The sequence below is a fragment of the Nothoprocta perdicaria genome, unplaced genomic scaffold (genome assembly GCF_003342845.1).
Source record: "Nothoprocta perdicaria isolate Ctin4 unplaced genomic scaffold, notPer1 scaffold_184, whole genome shotgun sequence".
Classification (NCBI taxonomy): domain Eukaryota; kingdom Metazoa; phylum Chordata; class Aves; order Tinamiformes; family Tinamidae; genus Nothoprocta; species Nothoprocta perdicaria.
In genome coordinates this window covers 476,839-500,037 of record NW_020455027.1, presented here as the reverse complement: position 1 = coordinate 500,037, position 23,199 = coordinate 476,839, and the positions used below count along the sequence as shown (strand labels likewise).

At 36.5% G+C, this 23,199-nt stretch overlaps 1 protein-coding gene across 1 annotated transcript in view; it reads left to right on the top strand.

The window, feature by feature from the left end:
• KHDRBS2 (KH RNA binding domain containing, signal transduction associated 2) overlaps positions 1-23,199 on the top strand; it is a 293,914-nt gene that overhangs the window by 233,713 nt on the left and 37,002 nt on the right. Inside the window, exons 7-8 of the mRNA XM_026036664.1 lie at positions 8,385-8,467; positions 21,103-21,161. Coding sequence (XP_025892449.1) covers positions 8,385-8,467; positions 21,103-21,161 — 142 coding nt within the window. The remainder of the gene's footprint in view (positions 1-8,384; positions 8,468-21,102; positions 21,162-23,199) is intronic.

Sequence of the window (23,199 nt, the reverse complement as noted above, 5' to 3'; positions counted from 1 at the left end):
GGCAGTTCCTGCTATGCCTCCCTCCTGCTTGTGCCTTGCCACAGCATGGGAACATGATGTCTCCTGCAGCCAAGCTGCAGCAGCGTCTACGAATACACACCCATAACAATGGGATTTTCATCCCCCTTCTTTAATGTAGATCTTGTTACTATGATCCCTATCTGCATCAGTTTAATGGATTAAAAAATCCACAGTTTCTTTCTGGTGCCACATAGAGGCCTGCTGAGTGTGCCAATATCTTGAAAACCAAATTCTGAGCTCATTCCAAACTGCCTGAGACTTTCTGGGTGGCCTTGACTAGAGCGAGTCCAGCAGAGGGTGAGTTGGGTGATGAATGGACTGGAACTCCTCTTATGAGGAGAGACTGGGAAAACTGGGATTGTTCAGCCTGGAGAAGGCTGAGGGAGGGATCTTATCTCTGTCTGTAAGTATCTGAAGTGAGACTGTCAAGAGGATGGGGCCAAGCTCTTTTCAGTGGTGTCCAGCAATAGGATAAGAAGCAAAAGGCATGAGAAAAAACTACTTTTTTTTTTTTTTTTTTTTTTTTTTTTTTGAGTGACTGAGGACTGGAGCAGGTTGCCCACAGAGGTTGTGGAGTCTCCTTCCTTGGAGCTATTGAGGAGCCATATGGACACAAAGCTCARAAATGTGCTAAAGTGAGTCTGCTTCCGCAGGCTGAGTTGGACTAGCTGATCTCTAGAGCACACTTCAAACCTCAACTATTCTGTGATTGTGATTCTGTGACTTTATTACCCCCAAGGTCATCTCTCCCCTTGTGCCACAGCTCCTAGGGGTACTTGTATAAGAAGGCTTGCAGTATAGAGGGCTACTCATAACATATACTTGTCTTGATACAGCACAGTCTCAGATGACTGGTCATGTTTTCAGACACATCCATTTGTGAGACTCAAAGAAAAGGAAGGGATTTTTGGAAATCTGTGTTAAGGTTTTGATAAAGATTTGGGAATCGTGTTTTTTTGCCTACATGCTCATTAATATATCTCTGTGCCAGGGTTGCGTTTGGCTTTGCATCTGTATGTTTTCCATTTATCTAAATTATTCTTCAAAGTTGCTGGAAGAGTATAAGCACAGAGTTGGGCATGTACGGAAGATGGCACAGTGAGATATATTTGCTAGTATGACAGAAAAGGTAGCCTGACACTAAAATCTATAAGGCAATTCAGTAGTTTCACAAGAGAATCGTTGGAATCCCTACCACTGGCAATAGTTAAATTTGATTAAAGAAAGTACTCAAAAAAAAAAAATGTTCTGAAATGAAGAATCATATTCAATAGGAGCTCCTAATAGGTGATCTGTTCTTTTCTATCCTTAATTTCTCTAATTGCGTGCTCAGATTTGATGGAATGCAATTTCAAGTCTAAGTCTAAGTATCTCGATAAATAGTCTTTTACTATTCTGCCCATTATTATATTCACAAAAGAAAAGTCCCTTCACATGCTACATGTTTGCTTTTAATTATACTTGACTTCCCTGCAATAATTCTTGTATAAGATTGTGCCAGTTAAGTTCACATTTCTTGCATATCTTTAAAAGCCAAGAAGAAATTTCTTCATTACTTCTAATCCTTCTGTTTTATACATGTTGCTAAAATATATGTTCTAATTATTCACTGACAATATCCATTAAGATATGAAATAGCACAGAGTCACCACAGTTAAGAGCATTATTTGAATATGCACTTTCTTCTTGATTTCTGAGGAGTATACAGGACCAAGAGTGATTTCCAGGAACATTTTTATTCAGGTGTGATCAAYAGCCATGCAAACACTGCTGCATACACTGCAAAGAGCACTGTTTAATCATTCTCATATACATAAAAAAATGGGATACATCTCTTCTGGAAATTGATATCAACACGAGGCTTACTCTGTCCAGTACTAAATTAGTTTACAGCATTATCAAGAGAAGTACTGGGATGTCTTCAAAATTTAGGTTTGGAAATTAAAAGAAAAATCAATTTTGATCGATTTATACATATATAAAAAATGAGACAAACCATCAAAGTTGCAACTACCAAAATTATATCAAAGATATCACAAGGACTACTGAATAATAATCACTTCCGGATCTAAAAGACAATAGCAGATGTGAATTGTTGTAGGTACATCTTCTGGATACTGCATTATCCTCTTTGAAAGGAGAAAAAAAATCCTTAAGACGTATTTTTTTAAAATACAGAATGAAAAAATGCCTAAATCCCTGAGACAAAACAAGCAAAAGTAAAAAGTCAACTAAATCTCATTTGTCTCGATTTATTTTGGAAATATTTTTCTATAAAATTGTTTTCGAGGTAATATTTTATGTTACTAAAAATTCAAATAAGATCAATATGAGATCAGTGATGTTRTCTTTGTAATAAAATAGGACTTTGGGGATTTGATTGACAAGCAGGTGCCACTTATGAAAATACTTGTCCTAGACCTATCTGGTTTCTACCCCTTAGAAGTACCAGGATATCTGTTGTAGAAGAGGATCGCAATGATTCAAACATTCAGAATGTCTGAGTTCTCATTTAGACTACCCCAGGAATAAAAAAAAAAAAAAAAGAAAATACTTATTTGCCCTGTTTTATATTGTTTTAAGCACTTTAAACAATTTCTTCACTATACTTTCTTTTTTCCATCTGAATTTGAAGATGGTTGTGAGGTGCTCCCAAGTGAAGTTGTTTTAGCCTTCCTTAAGTAGATTTAAACAGAAAATAAAAGCAGATCAAAAACAATGGAATTCCACCTAGAAGGAATTCCTAACCTATGCATTTTCTTTTCATGAGCTCCAAAATGAAAGGCTGTTTTTGTGTTTGTTTTTGTGTGTTTTTGTATGTGTGTTTGTTTGTGTGTTTTACTGCTGCAGTAAAATTGCACAGATCTCCTAACTGCTAATCAGAAGTTTTTCCTGAGGGAATTTTGTAAATTCAGAGAAACAGTTTATAAAATTTGAGAATGTCTTTACGTTCAAGGCACATTACCTTGAATTTGGCCAAGTTATATTTAATGTGCCTATTTCCACTATCAGTAATACAACAGAGTGAAATTTGCTTTAAATTAAATATATTTCAGGGTGTTTCAAAGCACCTAACAAAGCATTTCTAGTCTTTGCTAGCGTCTCAGAATTACTGTGCATTACTTGCACATTTACAAGATGTGAGATGGGCAGGCCTGTGATCACATTTTCAAGGGCCGGAATGTAGAACAGAGAATAAGAAATCAAATAGTGGCATTATTTCAAGGGTCTGAAATTCAATTTGCTGAATTACTTTAAAGCTGATTTAAGATGGAAGTGGTTTATTTTTAAAGGACTATGGCTACAGTGAAGAACTACTGTGACATGCTTTAAACTGTCAGTAAGCTGTTAAACTCGGATGCATCAGTTGTCAGTCCTCAGATACAGTTTTTCTGTATCTGCTATATAAGAAATTTTTCTGCTGTAAGGACAGATTTTATGTCASATCAGTCTCCTGATTATGCATTTCCTATGGATACAAGTCCACTGTCTGAKTTTCTTGAAATTTTGGAGAACAAAATATTAGACATGATAAAGAAATTAAAACCAATAGTGGGTATTTACAGCCCATCCTCCATCGGCAGGCGAAGACTGCTTTTTAGTCTATTCATTTCAATTCACAGGATAATAAATCTTTAATTTAAATGCTAATTATGTGATACTGTCACCAGTGCAACTTCCTCCTGCTCTATATTATCACTGAAGTATTATATAAGTGCTCTGTAAGTACTGTGTAATACAATGAAGCCTACATTTTGGGAAGTACACGGCGATTTGCTGAGGTATCTGATATTCTGTTTTACTGTGATTGCTTAGGCACTCCACGGGTATTTACTTCTGTGGTCACTATCCTATTTTTATCTTCAGTAAAATCAATTTTAGGACTTCTGGGCAGTAAACTAGTTTAGATTGACTCATTCTTAGCCTAATTGTGCAGTGCTGGGTTTTGAAACCCTTGAAATGTGAAGACATGGATGTGTCATTTGTGTTCCCCGCTTTGTATTCACAAAATCACCCTGATTACACTGAAATATCATTGGCATTTCTGTGACTATATAAAAGATGTTCTGCTACGTGTATTTTACTATCCAGTTACAAAGATTCTTCCCAATTCTTGTGTATAAAGTACAAAATTGATTTCATTAGGATGCCCAGTGTACTGAGATCARTTTGTTGCCTCTAGCAAGCAAATCTACTGTGGTTGTAGATGCTAGTTCATATATCGCATTTAAGCCTGTGAGCTGGAGGAGTGAAGCATTAGGAGAGTGTTTGCTGGTTCCTCCCTTACATCTGTTTTTCTGTACAGGAGAAAAACGAAGATTCATTAGATCCAGGGAGTGTGACTAGCTAAGGGCATGAGCTGCACCAATGCAAGGASAGAGCATCCTACATGTGCTCCTGCATTTTTTTCCCAGATGTTAACRTAAAGAAAAAGGAGTGGGATTTAAAATTCCCTCTAGTTGCTAACATATCCTGTTATCTATATGTGGAGTCAACTGCATGCCAAGCTGTGTGATAGGAGGTATTGTGTGAACAGCATACTGTCTGGTTGGGATGCTGTTCTGCCACGCCTGCCCTTCCCGTGCCTCTCGTAGTGTTCTGGATGGCATTTTGGGTCTCTGGTGGTGTCAAAATTAGATKTAGTAGTACTGGTTTTTACAAGCTCAGATTTTACAATAAATTGCTTCGAATGAGAACCTAACTTGCATACCTAAAGTTTGGTTATCTGAGACACCATCCCCAGCTCCCTTTGTAGTCACTGAAGAGACAGACTTTATTTAGAGAGTAAACCAATTTATCTTCAAATAGGTGTCAAAATACACTGGATAGATTATGCTCTAAAAATGTTTTATTTCTACCCTTTGGTTCCACRGGGAGTTCGCAATGACTAGCTTAGAGGTAGGTGACTATTTTTAGAAATCTAAGATTAGATGATATGGATGTGTGAAAGAATATGTGGCTGAGTCACGACAGAAAAGAGAATGAAACACTGGATTTATGGAAGCAGCCCACAGAAAATAGAGGAAACTGTGAAAGGGCCCCTTTATTGTTGAACCACTGGCTTTAGGATTGCAGTTAGAGCTGGGCTTTTGTGTCTTCACCTCCGCTGAGGTATAGGACTAATCTCCATGATCAGGAGTGTCTTCCTAGCCTGCAGCTAATGGTGAAGGCTGCTGTGAATCTCAGACCTTGTTGTTGGTCACGTATTTGCCAAACCCAGTACAGAGCAGCATAACTCACTCTGCTAGGACCTGCTGGGTTTTATGGATATTTTAAGTTGGCTGTTTTAAAAATGTTTACACGTTCTTCTATGAAAAAGCYATTGAGTTCTGGCTTCTTTAAAATATGTTTTTTTTCACATATTCCTGGGACAATGGAAATTGGCATATGTTCTATATTGTTAGTAGGGCAGTTTTCATTAGAAGTATTTCAATTATTTTCTGTCTTGGCTACCCAGAGCTGAAGTCTACCGTTTTTCAGAGCATACTGTGAAATTTCTATTTTGTAAGACCATTTGCAGAGAAGATGATTTAAATTTGGTGCATTTCAGTGTGGGCTGGCAATGTTTAAAATGAGATTTTAGTGTTAAAGTGGAAATTCATGTTTAAAGAGGACAGATTGCTTTAAACTATAATGTTTATGTTGTTGATGATACTCTTTTTTTCCTTTATTTTTTTTCTTTGATTTTTTTCTAATCTCTGAGCTATACCAGCTGTCCAAGTGCATTTCTGTTCCCTTCTCTCCTCTCCTCTGAGGATGTACCACTATAAGACCAGAGTAAATTTCTATAATTGAAAGACCAGAAATTTTCTCCTATCCTGCCACAACAAAGGTATCTTTGTCTTCTGTTTTGGAAAGGAGTTACATTAATAAATACCTGAAAATAAAGATACTGTTGGATGGAAACATAGATGATGAAGAAATGGCATTTAGACTTTGCGTTTTTGAATCAGTTTGAGTATTTCTTCTAGTTCCACTGTTTCATATTTTTCAGCTCATTCCAGTAAGTTTTTTCTTCTAGTGACTATCATGGGGAAAGAGCCCAATCACCCAAGGTACAACCAACCCCAGTGCCATGGAGAGCTTTCAGAATCAGGCCTCATCTGATGCTTTTTTAGAAATCAAGGAAAAATATTTCCAACTGGTCCGGCTTATCTGCACCTGCATTAACCTCTTCAAATGAGGACTTGGTTTTTCCTTCACCAAAACTGTGTGGCTTGACCTTTTCAGTGTCTGCTTATCATACAAGTACTTCGATAGTCTGATTAGTGTGGGGATGGATTCTGAAACTGTGGACATTAATCAGGCCCAAGAGTTTTTATCTGAGAGAGATTTCTGCTCAAAACTCAAAGATCTCAATTAAAAGGACTTAGAAGAGTTTAACATACAGGATAGAAGGTCCAAGAGTTGTATGTRTATATCTGCATATATTTATACATACATGCACAGATTTCTGCTGAAATTACTGAGATCATAGAAATTATAAGAAAAAAAACGGTCCAAGAGCACACTAGTGATTCTTCTTTTGCTTTCATTTAGCTGTAGATACARCCTTAGTAACTTGGTTTCCCTAAGATCCCATTTGGTGTTCAACATGCATATGCAGAGCATTTAGACAGATCRTTTAATGTTTTTCTAATACAAGGAGTAATAGACCTAGAGACTGCATGTCAGAGCCAGTCTCTGTTGCTGAGTAGAAGACTTCTCTGCATTTGTTGAGGGCATCCTGGGTTCTGGCCTCTGGAAAAATTACAGAATTATGCCTCAAAGCAAAGTCCTCAACGCACAGAGAAGGTACATGGGCATTTGAATGTCTTAAAATTCAGTAGCCTCTAGATTCTCACAGGCTCCACTCAGGTGCTGGATGTCTAGTTTCTCAAAATGCATGTGCATGAAATGCTTTGAAATGGTAAAGCTGTTGGTGCTGAGGAACAGAAGGTTAAGGAGAAGTACTCGGGGAATTAGAGAGCCCTTAGTGATATGAGCAGAATTATTTTGGATTTCTGGTTCAGATTTACGTATTTGATGTCTTTTTCAAGGTTGTTCTAGGTGCTTGGAAGCTTCTTTGAAACAGAGTTGCCTGTGCTCAATACACTGTAATTGCTAATATAGGCCATATATAGTTAATTCACTGGTAGAATTTAAAGATAATTCTCTTCTTATAAAACACCACCACATTAGAGCATTAACCAGAAAATATGTTTTCTTCATTAAAGATGTATTGTGCTTTTTACTCTGGCCCTGTTTTCCAGTCATTCCCCATGAACCACTAGCACTACATTAACCTCCTCTGAGCCTTTAGGGACACTGTTAAAGTATGTAGCATGGCCAACAAGTGTCACGTCCTAACACGTGTTCCCTGTCCTACTGGTGCTGAATGGTGATCAAGGTCAAGATTGTGCCTCTAGTGATCGAATGTTAAAGATCTAACTGTGGTCTGCAAATATGTCTATGTTTAACCTAAAGAGACATGGTAACACCTCATTTGAAAGGTTTCTTTAAATCAGGCAAACCAGTGAAGTCCAGTTCGATGCAGAAGTATGAAGTATCAAAATACCATTATACTTGGCATCGTTATCATACTTCACCAGAAGTGATTATTTACTAGGTTCCTGTTAGTTTGGAGCTTCTCCATCCCATCCCTTGTACCCAAGCTTAGCAAAATTTTGCATAACTTATGGAAAAAGCCTTCTGCTGTAATTGATATTTGTCAACAGTTTTGAACACCTCTAATTTCTTTAGAATTTTCCATAACAGAAGAACTTACTTGTGACTGCAAAGCATTTGGTTTCTGTTAACTAAAAGTATCTGCTACTAAAATTSCTGGGGATAAAGAACATGTTTTCATACAGTATTTCCTGCCTATTCTGTTGTCATGTAGTTGAATGAACATATTCTCTACCATATCCAAAGTCATCCATGGGTTATCTTTGTCTTTCCTTCTTCTTCTTTCAGATAAGTYATCTCTCCAAGTGAACCATTTGCTCCTTTCAATTGATATTTTAACCTATAGAACCACCTATAGGAATCATTTCTTTAGCAAATTGCTAGGAAACCATTGTTCTCAATATCATTTCTTCAGTATGCTACATAGATCCTGCTGGAGCACTGTGGCTTGGACAAACACATCAGTTTATCAACAGATAAAGTACGGTTTCAAGTGAGAAGCTAATTTCTTTACATTTGCAGCATATAGGCAGCTGTTAACATGTGTATTCATAATTCATGCCAATAAGGCTGCATGTTTCACAAAACACTGGGCAAACATAGCATGTATACMTTAACGACGATTRCTTCTACAGCCTGGTAATATTATTTGGTTTATCAATCTCCTAAGCTATGGTGTTTTATTTTTACCTTAGGGATACGATGATGGATATGGGGGTGAATATGATGATCCAAGCTATGAGGCATATGACAACAGTTATGCCACCCAAACACAAAGGTAAGAGTTTATAAATTTGTGTGAATTTTCAATGAAACTGTTAGTTAACACTTCTTTTTCCTTATTTTTTTTATATGAAGTTCCTATTTCATTTTCTACATTAAATTCTCCAGATTTCACAGTATTTGAAATAGACATCAAAAATAATAATGATGGTCAGAGGTAACATACAGAATTATTCAGAGGAAGCAAAATTCACTTTTCAATTCATTGAAAATTAAAGTAACCAAGCGATAACACCATGTTACAACTTTATCTCATTTTAACCCTATCTGTGCATTTATTTTCTCTTTATTAGTGCAAAGTCTGTAAGGGCGTCTCATATTTCATAGTTTCTGTAGTAGTTGAACTAAACTGGAATCAAATAAAGAAAAGAAAATAATAAYGATGATGGCAAATATATATTGTCCATTGGTATCCACCTTCCTCAGGGAAAAATATAAAATGCAATTTTTGCCTGCAGTTACACTTTATTTGAGGTATCTGCTCTCTGCCAGATACTTTCTCAACAACTTTCAGAATTGATAAAAGCAACTAAGTCTGGAAATTTTATGTAATTTCTTTTATATCATTGCTGTGTAAGTTAATAGAATTATGTTCAAACTTCTTATGAATCATGTCACTAAAAAGAGACAAAAAAAAAGCTTACTTTTACTTCCACATACCCGACACGTGCATATATTTCTCTCTACAGTTGGTCCACGTTTATTAACTGCACAATGGTATCTTTTTTGCAGTTCAGCTGAAAGCTAAAAGAGCCTTCAGCCGGTTATTCAGAAAATGCTTTGATTGGTTGCTGAGGATAAATGTTGGATCACAGGAAGCCACACAAAGTTTAAAGAGGGAAAGAAGTAGCTTTTAATTGAATTACTTTGATTCTTGCCAGACAGGAAAATGATGTTTATATTCACAGTTTTGCACATTAAAGGCAAGAGGACCTTAAACTCTGTAACTGCTTTGGTGAGTGGCAATTGAGCTGATGCAAAAATTCTTTGAAAGTATTTTTATAGCCAGTGAAGAATGTTTAAAAGGATTTGTCACACCTAAATGTGAACCCCTTCAAGTATACTTTAACATCACACTTTTCAATAATTATACATTGCTTACTGTATTTATCATGTCACTGTGTAGGTAGATATTCTTGTTGTCAAATGTATTCCRATTTTTTTGAAAAGAATTCAGCCCAGTTTTTGATACAATAGTGAATTGCCACTGGAGATAGTCTATAGTTTAAAAATAATAATTGGTTAGAAGTCTGTCTTCTATGACATTGTTTTATATCATATGAATTAACTTGTAATTTCTTTGCAAGTTGATGTCCCTAACAACAAAATGACATATTTATCAAGTTGATTTCGAGTATAATATGTCAAACTAGAACTAGAAGCAATAATTTCATTCAAGAAAACTTATGAGTCAATTTTTTTTTCAGTTAAACACGTATTAAGTTAAATGTATTTTCCACTAATGTGAGCTGCCTCCAAAATGCCTAATCTAGTTCAAATGTGCAACTGAAATATTTTCTTTCATAATATATGGCAGGATATACAGTCATACTTATCCATGTTTAGTATTAGTGAATGCCATAACTGGTCTAGTGACTTAAAAGAAATTACTTGCAGAGTAGCACACTACTCGGATTTCATATATTTAAAAAATAAATGAACTATTAAACTTATGATTGGATTTCTATATCTTAGTGGATATTTAGTTTCATAGAAAGGCCTCTTTATTAAGCCTGGCAAAAATAATATGATAGAAGAATATCGCAGAAATATTAGATTAGGTGTATGTATTAAAAAGTTATCTGCTAATGCCATGTCTTGTAATTAGTATGACCCATCATTTGAACAAGATACGTAATGCAGACACCCAAGAAAGAAAATAATTTGGACCCCTTCAGAATATTGATCCAGACTATGCAGTGTGCGATTTGTGGGGAAACAACAAAACCTTGTAGCTGATTTGTAGCTCTCTGTAGCATGAGAAAAAAATAATTGTTGCTGCCATCTGCAGGGGTTAACTGAAATCCTAAGGCAGGAGATGAGAGCTGCTCATGCTAAGCACAATTTTTTCCACTTCTTTTGTATGGCTCATTAAGGAATTAATATATAAGTCTATAACATAGGTCCGAATTCTGGTCTCACTGTCTGTCTCACCCACATATTGACCAGGCCTTATTCTCATCCTCACTCTAAACCCTTAAAACTACACTGTGGGCAGAACTGAATGCATGCTGAATTCCACGTGCTTCAGAACACTTAGTGAGTTCTGTCTTGTTCCTCTTTTGACCCACTTCTTTATGTCTACTTCCCCTTTGCTCAGCAAAGGTCTTTTCTGTCCATTAATGGGATCCTTTAGTCCTTCATCATCCAAGAGTTGCCTGATAGGGAATTTTTATGAATTCATCTCTGCCAACAGCAGAGAAAAATGAACATGGTGTGAACACACACTGTTGTGAGTATTCAGTGTATTAGAAGGAGTGGCAAAATGCCCAGCTACAAGATCATCCAGTTGCAGGTGAAGTAACACATGCTGTACTTCTATGTACAATTATCTGAGGCTTCAYACTGGAGGTCATAGATGGAACAACATTCCCAACAACACATTTTGTGTAAGTCCTTCTCCAAAAAACTCTACCACAGCCACCCGTCCTGACAGCAGAACTTCATGGTAGCAGTCTGATTTTTACACTGAAGATAGGGGAATGGAAACACTCCTGGAAGAGTCTCAGAATGAGACTAGAATGGCAGAAACCAGCAAGCTTGTATAGCTACGTGAGCTAAGAGACACCTCAAGACTACTTTGAAATGGACACAATAATCAGCTTGAAGAAAGGTGACAGCACGACCCCGGAGCAGCAGATCTTCACTGTGGTAAGTCGTGTGTCACCTGTATCTTTGTRTTTGGGGAGACTGTAATTTTAGGAATTAAAAAATTAAGGGTTATGCCAAATATAGTTAACGTTGCAGTCTGTATTGCATAAGGTATGTCTTGCTTTAACTAGGAGCCACATTCCTAAAGCCACTCTTTTTCCTGTTCCAGAATGACTATGCAGAATGCAGGATGATGAAATCTCAGGAAAAATATTTAAAGGCATAACTTGTTACACTTTCCAACTGTGACAATAATCATTATTTATAAGGTTCAGTAAAAGACTGGTTTAGCAAAGACATTTAGAAACACTGCTGGTTTTAGAAATATTTCCATTCTTATGTCAAAACACAGGTAATTTTTAAGGTAGTTCAGATTAAAGCATTGTCTGAGACCACAGAGAACAAGGAACCAAACATTTCAATGGGCAAGGRTAGGCATCAAATTTGACTCACATCCACTAGGAATGTTCAACTGCATTTAGAGGTCTTTGATGGAACCTCTTTTTTCTCTTCTCCTCTCCCTCCCACTGAAGTGTAWAATTGGCCCGTATTGTTATATATCTGAGTTTGCAGATACATCAGACCCTTTTGGTCAGCTAGACTTGGCTTCTAAACATCTATTCTGGTAACTCTAGCTTATAATGTGACAACATTTGAATGGCAAGATGACCATGAGGCAGCAGTGTCCTTGTGGCCAAGAAAGCCAACGGGCCCCTGGGGTGCATTCAGAAGAGCGTCTCCAGCAGGTCAAGGGAGGTGATTGTCCCCCCTGTACACAGCCCTGGTGAGGCCACATCTGCAGCACTGTGTGCAGTTCTGGGCTCCCCAGTACAAGAGGGGTGTGGAGCTGCTGGAGAGAGTCCAGCGCAGGGCTACGAGGATGATCAGGGTCCTGGAACATCTGCCCTGTGAGCAAAGGCTGAGGGAGCTGGGCCTGTTCAGCCTGGAGAAGAGACGGCTGAGGGGGRACCTGATCAGTGTCTGTAGATACCTCAAGGAAGTAAAACTCCTTTAAATATGATGGCCGTCCCTGCTTTATTGTTTCATAGCATGTTATACTGATGAGGAGCAGATAGCAGATGAGGGTTCTCAGGTAGTTGCATCTCATCTCAACAACCAATTAATATTCATCTGGGATTCCCATTCTATTCACACTTGATACTTAAAACTTGTGAGATGCCTGTTATGTTGACTAGCGGAATTCTCAAATGCAACAAACTTACTGTAGGGGAACAGATGTTTAAATAGACATGACCCTCACCAGTGAGTCGTTCTATCAGGTGATCTCCAATTTCCATTACTAAGGTAGATGTCATTCTTACAGGATATATAAGATATAATTTCTCATGGAAGGCAGGCCTTGTTTGTCATATTTGGTGGTTCAAGTGCACTGATAATCTCAGAAGCTTCCCACCTTCAGACCATTTTAGAACATGGCAACAATTCTTCCTTTCCAGTGTGGTTGAATTGTAGATTTAAAGAAATAAATATGATCTTTACCACGAAGTGTTTTATGCACTACTGCATTAAAAACAATTTTTGACGAGAACAACATGCTGAGTGATCAAAGAGAACTCTAAAATAGCAGAAGCATAAGTTTCCAGTTGAACTATTACATAGACATTATGGGAGTGTTCTATTAGTTTTCAAAATATAATGCATTTTTTTATTTTCTTAGCAGGAACTTACTCCACTGACAAGATTCATCAGCTGAGAACACCACATCACCAGGAGAAAAAGATGAAAGGTTCTGAGAGAAGATCTGCCTCTTTGCTTACACGGAAATTGATGGTGCATTGTAATGTACTGCATGAGAAGCATGGACAAGTCCTCAACCAAGACCAATAGAATAACTTTGCAAAAGTGGATCAGTTGCTGATGAATCAGCTGAAAAACTTGATGGTCAGCAGAGTGTAGCCTTCTCCTCTACTGCCATATCTGTAGTTATCACCATTGACCCCTGTGACATTAGTAGCACCAGCAGTTTCATTTCAAAGGTACCATATCTCATAGCCAAGAGACATGCTCAGAACACATGGTACTGACTRGCTAGAGGGCACACTAAATAGGATATGTTCTATATAATCCAYTTTGGCATAAGCCACACAACTTTGTGCAGTGTGAAAAACCATGTCTGACATGGAGAAAAGAAATAAATAAATGATTTGTTTCAAACCTAAAATTCATGTTTTGCAGAATTTTCTTGATCAACAATGTTTGTCATGACCACATACACGTTGATAATTCTTTTCTGTGAATACATTTGATAGATCTGCAATGTCTTTGAGGATTGCTTGACTGGCATGTTTTTGCCTTTTGTTCCATTTTGTTTTTTGCTAATAAGCTAGAAAAATAAATTGGTGAGTGGGGGCTTACTAAAGCAGGAAGAGACTGTGACTCCTATTCTCAGCTTTAAATAGACTTGCAAAGAATYAGAAAACCTGTAGCATAGTGACAAGAAGAATAAACAATTCAGTGGTAAAAGATGGATAAAAACAGTGCAGCCTGTTACTGTTACAGATCCTATCCCACAGTGAAACAGGCCTTATTATAACATATCTTCATTTATGCCCTGTGCTGCACACAAAAGGCATTTTTTCCTCTTTCTTGCGTGGAACTAGCCATGTAAAACCTAAGTTGCAGTTCATTCTGGTTACCCTTGCTTGACCACCAGATGTCAAGATGTAACGTATACATAATTTCAGAGGTGACATCTTCACAAACACTGTGCTACAGGTAAACTAGCGCTTTGAGATGAGTACACTTCTAAAGGCAGCTATACATAACTCTGCTGGGAATACTTGTCCTTTGAGGGACACTATCCAAGGAACAGTGCTGCTCTCCAAGTTCCTTTTGGATTCAGAAAAAAAAAAGGATAGCTTTACATTTCAGTAATAGAATTTTAAGATCAATGTTAAGAAAAAAGGGTTTCTAAAAAAATGGAAAACTCACTAATAGAACGATTGAGAGGCTTGAGAGGCTCTGGAAGCACTGTAGCTTAAAGATATTCTATATGAATTTCAGTAAAGAATGATATCAATAAATTTGTGTCTGTTAAATAAAAATAAATTTGGGGCTATTTAATTGCCTATCAAATAACTACTGAGCGAGATGATTAAGGAACTGGAGCATCTATCTTATGAGGAAAGACTAAGCAAGCTGGGCCTGTTTAGCCTGGAGAAGAGAAGGTTGAGAAGGGATCTGATCAACATGTATAAATACTGGAGGGGAAATGTAAAGAGGAAGGGGCAAAACTCTTCTTGGTGGTGGCCAGTGACAGGTCTAGGAGTAATGGACAAATTAAAACACAGAAAGTTCCATCTCCATATGAGGAAGAACTTCATTCAGTGAGGGTGACAGAGCCCCGGAACAGGCTGACCAGGGAGGCTGTGGAGTCTCCTTCTCTGGAGATCTTTCAAATCACCTGGACGTCGCTCTGTGCCCTGTGCTCTGGGTGTCCTTGCTGGAGCTGGGGGTTGGACTAGATGATCTCTGGAGATCCCTTCCAACCTCAACCATTCTGTGATACTGTGAAATATTTCCAAATAGACACAGCGATAAACACAAAGTTGCTGTTGAGTCACTCACAATGCTATTTACATATTCCATTTCSTAATGCCTTGTTGAAAAGCTTTAGTAAACACCATTTGTAAAATTTATATGTTCTGATTGCATTCAGAAGGAAAATGCAGAAAGAGGTCTATAATCTTTCTTGAGGGTAAAATGAGTTTAAATAATGCATGAAGCAATGATCAGATACCCTTATTTAAGCAAAATATTCTGTAACCATTCCCACTATTTGCAATTTACTCGCTCCATAAAAAGTTCCTCTAGACTAGCKGTGGAGAGAAATATCTATAGTTAAATGTTTAAGTTTTTTCCTTAGTTTTAAAGTAATGATTAGACAGGACTGTGAATAATCATWAATTAATTAATTTAGCAATCTCACTTGCTTAGGTTTGTTGATAACATGATCACAGGTTTACCCACTGTTGTCTCACTATCAGAATAGTAAACAATAAAATGTAGACAAATAGATGTAATCCAAACTGCAATAGGCAGAGTGGTTATACTGATTGTTAGCAAAATATGATATTCTTTATGATTTTTCTGTTGTGTATTCTCTCCATTTATAGCAGTATGCATTGTATTTATACTTTGTCATATTTCATTTTGGCTTTGTGCTTATTGCCACCTGTTCATAAATAAAGATTTCTCAGTATTATATTTCTAAACTGTTGAAATCAATCAAGCCAGGAAGCCTAGAATATGACATTTTATGTATCTTCACAGCAATCCACTTATGACATTCATCTTCAGAAAATGTTTTCAAATGCCACTTCTCATTTATTTGATTCAATGAGCAAAATAGAATCAAATTTAGTTGCTCTAAAGTAGAGAAAAGGTCTTTTTTTCCTATAAATCACATTTCTCCTAAAATTCTTGGAATATKCTTCCTCCATACACCTGTCTAAAATTTTTTATTTGAAAATTATGGATCTAGAAATAACCCCTAGATACTTTCTTATAGTCTCTGTGTTTATATAGGGTTGCTAGAATTCTACATCATTCCCTTTGTAAATAGCATATCTGCAGACATTTCTTAGGATATTCTGAAGTATTTGGCAATTATTCTATGTATATGAAAGAAGTAGAAAGGGATTAAGAAAACTGAATAGAAATCATTGTTTCTCCATGGTTATAGCAAATAAATAACAGATTGGTTTCTACTTCAGACTATACAGAAAGTTGGGATCACCCAGTCATCTCACCAATCTGATGTTACTTCATTCCTATGCTTATGCAATTCTACTGACTTCATTCTTTAAAAATTAAGATTTGCAGCAACATGAAATCAAGTATTGGGAAATGCTGAAGACAGATGAGATCTAGTTTAACTTCAAGCATGTTGCAATCTGTAGAAGAAATCTAGGGACTACTGTAAAGGGAAATATTCTTCTCTGTTAAACCTGAGCTTTCAAAAAAAAAAAAGAGAGAGATTTAATCTACCAAACCGTTCACTGTATTATTCCATTAGTTTTAAAGATGTATTCAGGAGAGGCTACTTGTGATTTGAGGCTGAGTCTTTTAAGAAAGTTCCTTCATTCAAAGGGTTTCTGATCATTCCTGTAGATGTACATCTGTAAGTGGAAATGTTGTTTCAGATTCCTTGGAGGGTTATTTCTTTATTTACATGTTCTGCGATGAATTGTTCTGAAATACTAAGTTATAAAAATTGTATATATTATCCTTCACGGGAATTCACCTGTCTTCCAGGAGATGGCATGGTGCTTTGCTTAAACAGCTTTTCTTTCATGGCCAACTATGTGTTCAGTTCAGTTGACCCTCGCCTCTTTTATGAAGTTTTACAACCATAACCTTAACATGAAGCAATGAAAATAGTCTTGACAGGATACTATTAGTGTAGAAGCTGAGTATTTGATTGTATCAGTTACCAGTATTGAAGGCTGCAAACTCCAAGGATTACTCTAAGAAAGGAGAATGAGAAAGAGAGAGATAAGACAAGATAGGAGTTCAAGACAGCATTCATTTGAGGAAAGGAAAAAGAAAGGATAAGTCTTGTCTAAAAGATTGAATCCCACTTCTAGGCATCCTTGTAAATCATCCTGGGTGTTAACTTGACTTGAGAATCTGCTGTCTGAAGCTGCAACAGACTCAGCTATAACAGAGATGCTAGAGAAGCTAGAGTTTTATTTCCATGTTTCAGTATCAAGTACAGATGCTGACTGCAAGCTGACAAAAGCCAGGATTCCTTTTTCAGAGAGTGCAATTCATGAAACAAAGTGTTCACATTCGCACTGGTGAGTACCACAACACAAGAAGAGAAGTATCTTGAGAGTCACTTCTTCAAAGCTGCATTGCAAKTTTTTGGTCTCTTTGATTATGAATTAAATGGTTGAACAACTGCTTGTTGCTGACCCCAGAAATCAGGCCTCTGTGGCCATACTTTTTGATCTGTTGGTTGTGGCTCTCTGCTGAAGCTACGTTAGAGCACCATTCTGCAAAGCCTTTCAGATAACAAGTGGTGTGGTTTCTCTTAGATCTTGGCACAGTCACATTTGAATTTGGCTTTGCTTAGCTAAACTCAGCTTGAAAAAGTTACAGTTAAGGAGGAATTAAAAGCCAGTTGCTGTTTAATAGGGAATTTTTATTTGAGCTCTTCTCGTATCATAGATGCACAGGAGAATTCAGGTCAAAAGAGACCTCAGGAGGTCCCTGTCTTCTACATAAGGGTTGTAATTTTTGTACTTTGTTTTTTTGTTTTGTTTTGTTTTTTGTTTTTTGTTTTTTTTTTAGAACTGATCTAGCTTTACCTGCATTGAAAGAAGACATCAAGAGTTCACGGAATCTTTGGCCCAAATCTCTAAAAATAACTGATTCAAAAGCACTAACCAAATCCAACAATTAAATTAAAAGCAAACATAGATAAATTGTTATATTTTTTACATATTATTATTCTTTTTGGCTGCAAAATAGGAATGTGGACAAAATCATACATCTTAGTTTTAAAAAACTTATCTAGGTAGAGAAAAATGATCTCAGAACTTCTGAGGTTGAAAACCATTTGAGATACAGAAATAATTAAACAACTTAGAAGATTCATAGTCCTATATATATCTCAGTTCCTTCATACGTGACAAATACAGAAAGCTACTAAAGTCCAAATCTTGGCAAATCAAGATCACTGTGTTCCAGAAGCCTGGTAATAAAGTACAGAGCAATACATTGAATATTTAAGCATAAAAGATGAAAAGTTGTTAATGAGTTAATCTATTTTACCTGTTTTATAACACAAATTACATCCTGCTTTCAGCTGAGTRCGTGCACTTGAGCAAATTATACTTCATGTTGCTTGAAAGTAATGAATGCTAATGACAGATAATGATATCTTGTTTCCAATTAGCACTACCAAGAAATCTCGAGATTTCTAGAACTCATGATCACTGTAGTTTCCAAGAACTGAGAACTTCAAAATTATGTAAACAAGTTTTTTGTTGTTGTCGTTTCTGTTTTTTTTTTTTAATTTTTAATTTTTAATTTATTTGCTGACTCTTTGCTTCCATAGTTGGGCTTAATAAAAGTGAATTACTCATATGACTTATTTTTGTGTAATTATTAAAAATAACTTTCATTATGTACAGCATTATTCATTGTCCAGCTTAATAAAAAAACAGAGGAGAGTTTTTACAAGTAAATGCATGTACTAGATTACACATAATACATATTCATCAGGGTTTGCAGTAGAGCAGATTAGTGAATGAGCAGCCTGACTCCCAAAATGTGAGTRTAAATAAGATTCATTCCAAGAAATACATTTGCTTAACTTAGATACTATCCAAAGCACTATCAAAATAAGAGCTAATAAAGAATTTCAAATAACATTGCAGCTCAAATCTCTCAAAAATGTCTATTATTCAGGAAATAATTTTGGAGAAGTTAGACTACAATTATGTATTGTGCTATGAATTAGGCATTTKCAGCAGTGTGCTGTGTTGTGCTCACAGAAAACATACTGCACTGTACAACAAATTACTTTTTTACAGTAACACTCAGGCTTATTTCTTACTTCAATGGTTTGCATACTAATGCTGTATATAGTCTATATATAGTGTATGGGATGCATTTAATTTCTGARTGTTCACCATGTAGGATTTTTATCTTACATTCTTACTGTTTATGTGTGTATTTTTCTCCAGTAAAGGAATGCAACAACCATGATATAGCAAGGCGTTTTTAACTGCTCTTGCAAATTCTATATTTTGCTGGACATTGTTTTTATGGTAACAGCTCCAGCCTGCTGACCAGTGAAAGCAGGACAGCTGCTGMTAACTTAGTGGTCTTTGGACTGAGTCCCAAGTGTACTCAAATTTACAGAAATCTACAAAACAACAGATGCATTCTTCCTGTTTGTTTCTAAAATGCCTTGCAGTAACTCAATGAGAGGGTGCGAATATTTAGATAATTATTTTTCAGACAAACAGCAATSCTCATATTATGCTGGAAGATAATTATTTATTGTGATTTATTGTGATTATGTCACACAGAGCTGAGGTGGCACTTGGAAAAATTATTTAAAAGAATTAACTCCTTTTTGCATTAAAGTCACTCTTATACACACTTTCTGCTACTATGTTAGCCAATGGATTTTTCTGTTTGATGTGAATCTGAGAGTACTATTGGAATACATGAATGGCTGCTTGCTAAATTAGTAAATTAATATGCAACAATTATAGTTGCATTTTTCTGTTATAAATCCACAAATATTTGCAGTTCAAGCTGATGATAAGAACTGTGCCTAGCCAGACAGGGAAGGAGGTATCCCAAATCAAAACAATTTGACTGCCATATATCAAATATGTGCAGTGAGTCCTCTCATGTGAGCTACAGCGCATGAATTATTCTCAGAAATTATTCTAGGAATAGTAGCTATGAATAACTGCTAAATGTAATGAGAAGTTTGTGAACAAAGAAGTTAAAATTCGTCTAAGAAAATAATTGCTCCATACTGACCATTTAGGATATTTGTGATTTTTTTTTAACTTATGCTTCTCTGTTGACTATGCTTCTGTTTCAAGTATAAACCCTTATTTCATACCCCCAGTAATCCAATCTGGAAAACTGCCAAAGCAATAATTTTCTACATAGTGCAAACAGGCTGTTTCTGTTCTTTTTGCAAAAGTCCATCTCACATAGTCTCGAAGGAAAAAGAAATAAAAGTGACAACAAAATAACATGGAAAGTGTTATCTTTTTTGTTTGGTTCATTGCAGACAGAAGATAGACAATACAGCAAAACCTGTGGAGTTTATAAGTTTATCTGAGTGGCGACTGATTATTGTTATGTCTGCCAGGTACCCAAGACTGAACTAGTCTGATCTTGAGTTTGGCGCTGAATACCAAATACAGATTGAAAATTATAAATATTAACAGCAATCAAGCAAAAGGGTGATTAATTTAATTTCCATTCCAATATGCTTCAGAGGTCAAAGCTTTCTGCATGCCCATTGTGGGTAATAGCTGGGATTTGCTGGTTATCGGGGTGTAACTGTGATCAGATGTTTAGATAACATTAATATGACCATACGTTCTCTGTTGATTAACAAAAACAGTCAAGAAAAAAATGGAGACTCTGATTTTCCACTTTCTTGCACTTTGCATATTTTACATCTGCATTTTATTAGCACTGAATATGAAGGTGGCTATGGAGAATCAGGTGTTCGCTTTTCAAGCARTGGAAACATGCTTTCTTTTAAGGAGGAAAACTGAAGAACTGTCAGTGTTCTCAGTAAAGCCACGTGGCTTACAGGTTCCACACATCAGCTGTGGAGAAAATAAATTTTGCTGAATTTGATACAGTATAATTGTTTGGAATTGCAGGTAAATGAGATTTATACCTCTTTTGGTATTTTAACAGCAGTGAATAAAAAGTGGATTGTCATGTTAGATCTTGTTTTTGAAAACAGAATTTCTATCCTTAATCTTTGTCACATGTCCTGGCTTTACCTATTTAGAAACAATTTTTGCTTAGTAGATAAGAAATGTGATGTACTTTACAGTAGTTGTTACTGTCACCGGTATTTTTTTTCATGTTTTCTTCAGCTATTATTAGACCTGAAATTAGCTAGATTGTGCTATATGTAAAAGTATTCAAGTGCATTTCWTTTTTTTGTGTGTTCTATTTTTGTTTTGTGTTGATTATTTGCATTAGTAGTAACATAACTGTCTGGATCTGTTGCAGCGTGCCTGAGTATTATGACTATGGTCACGGAACAAGCGAAGAGGCTTATGACAGCTACGGTAAGGTCTATTCTGTCTTTAGTAAACGTCTGAAATCAAAACAATATATATCACTGAAAACTCAGAAATTACGTCCACCTCCTTTTCCCCTGCACCCCTCTCTGCTTTTGCAAAGGCCAAACTAAAAGGATTTGTGTAGTCCCAGGGTGTGATTTGAGTTCCTAAACTAGGACCAGAAAATTGGGCAGGTCAGTTTTGTTCCAAATTTCAAAGCCAATTGATCACCATCACGGATCAGCTTCAAGAGCAGCCCTGAATTTTCTGATTAGTGCCTGAATTATTTCACACTGTCAAATTTCAGCCCAGTTGGTGTGACAATACTACGCATCTCTTGCTGTCATGTGCATCTCTTCACCCAGCAAGTTTTGTAAGATTTTGAAATGCTAGTRTGAATGATTCAGAGTCATATATCTCAATTACTTTCTTGAAATCATTGTGAAATTTTAAAGTATCTGCTGGAGAGCATCTCCTCCTAAATTCCCCACTTTTACAATGTCAGGAACCCCTGAAAGTAGCAGAGGAAACACAGGATTACTCAAGCAACAGGAGAGGATTCTTTACCACCCTGTGATCTCCTGATGCACTGGGCATTGAAGGAGTCCTCCCCTGCCACCTCAGGCAGGGCAGAGGGACGGTTGTGCTCTTTGCAGCTCTCCCCATCAAGTCTGTGGGAACAGGAATGTTTCCCACAGCACAGGAACAGAAACTATGAGAGGAAAAGATGGTGTTGTTCTGATGTGTACAGCCAGTTTCCTAAGTCCTTTTTTGATACTAATGATACCGATGTGTTCGGATGTCTTAATTAGAAACTACTCCATCCTAACCTAGAAGAACTTTTCAATATGTTCAAATGCACAGCAAACCTGACTCACAGATATCTGCACTGAACTGATAGCTGACAGCTTAAAAAGCGGCTCTAGTATGTTCAACCTAAGTTACTATTATTGGTAAAATAAGTTCACACGGTGATTTCCAAAGCATTGTGAAAAGTGAGGGGTGCTGGAAATGACACTACTTGTCAAAGTTGTATTAAGGGGATTCTTGCTTGAAAAAAYTAATTTTATTCATGCAAGTAAGAAGCAAATTTCAGTGTAATCCACAGCTGCAGTTTCCTTTGTATTTGTACAGAAATCATAAGACATTAATGGGACATTTCAAAAATGTATTATGTAATCAGAAATAACTTTTTTATATACAATGAGTATTTACAAGATATTTGGACAATACAGTGTGCAGTCAAGCACATTTTCAGTGATAAACATGTAATCAAATTAGTGATAAACAAAGTGTGATAAACACTTTGAAAAATGTGATGAACATGAAATTGATAAAAATAATAATATTCATACTTACATGYGTGCATCAGTTACCCTTTGTTTTGTATCCTTTTCATATTTTTTTTTAATATCTGCTGTGAAAGACCTTTCCTGCCCTCTGCAGATACCCTCCCATCCCGCTAAAGTGCATTGCTGAGGCTTTAGGTAATCCAGAAGCACAGTGTGAGTTGRAAAGACTAATTAGCTGTGGCTTACAAAGTGTTCAAAGAGTGGGATCATGACTAAATTTATGCTCTGCATGAGGCTACTTTTTTTTTTTTTTCCATTAAGCAGCTGAGACAAACTGAAAATGGCTAGGTTCACTTTGCTAGGCTTGTCTTGAAGTAACTGGTTGAAAATTGTGGGCTTGCATGTCAGCAACCTGCAGTAAACTTATAAATAGAGTAGTATTCCGTTATTGCAGTTTGCCTACTATCTGGGCTTCTGAGAAAGTGTGGGGTTTTTTGTTGTGTTTTGTTTTGTCTCCTGGATTCTTGTATACTCCCTTTTGAAAGAGACTGTGATGAAATCTGGTTGTGGATATTTTTTTCTCAGAAATCAGTTATTTAGCACTTCATGCTAGGGCTGAAAAGAAAGCCCACATTGGTGTTTCAGGGCAGAGGCCACCTAAGATCTTTGTCATTCTCCAAAGGTTGCATCACTCTATGCTAGATGGAAGGCCTAAGCAAAAAAGGGCCTCAATGACTTGTCTGAGGCTAGGT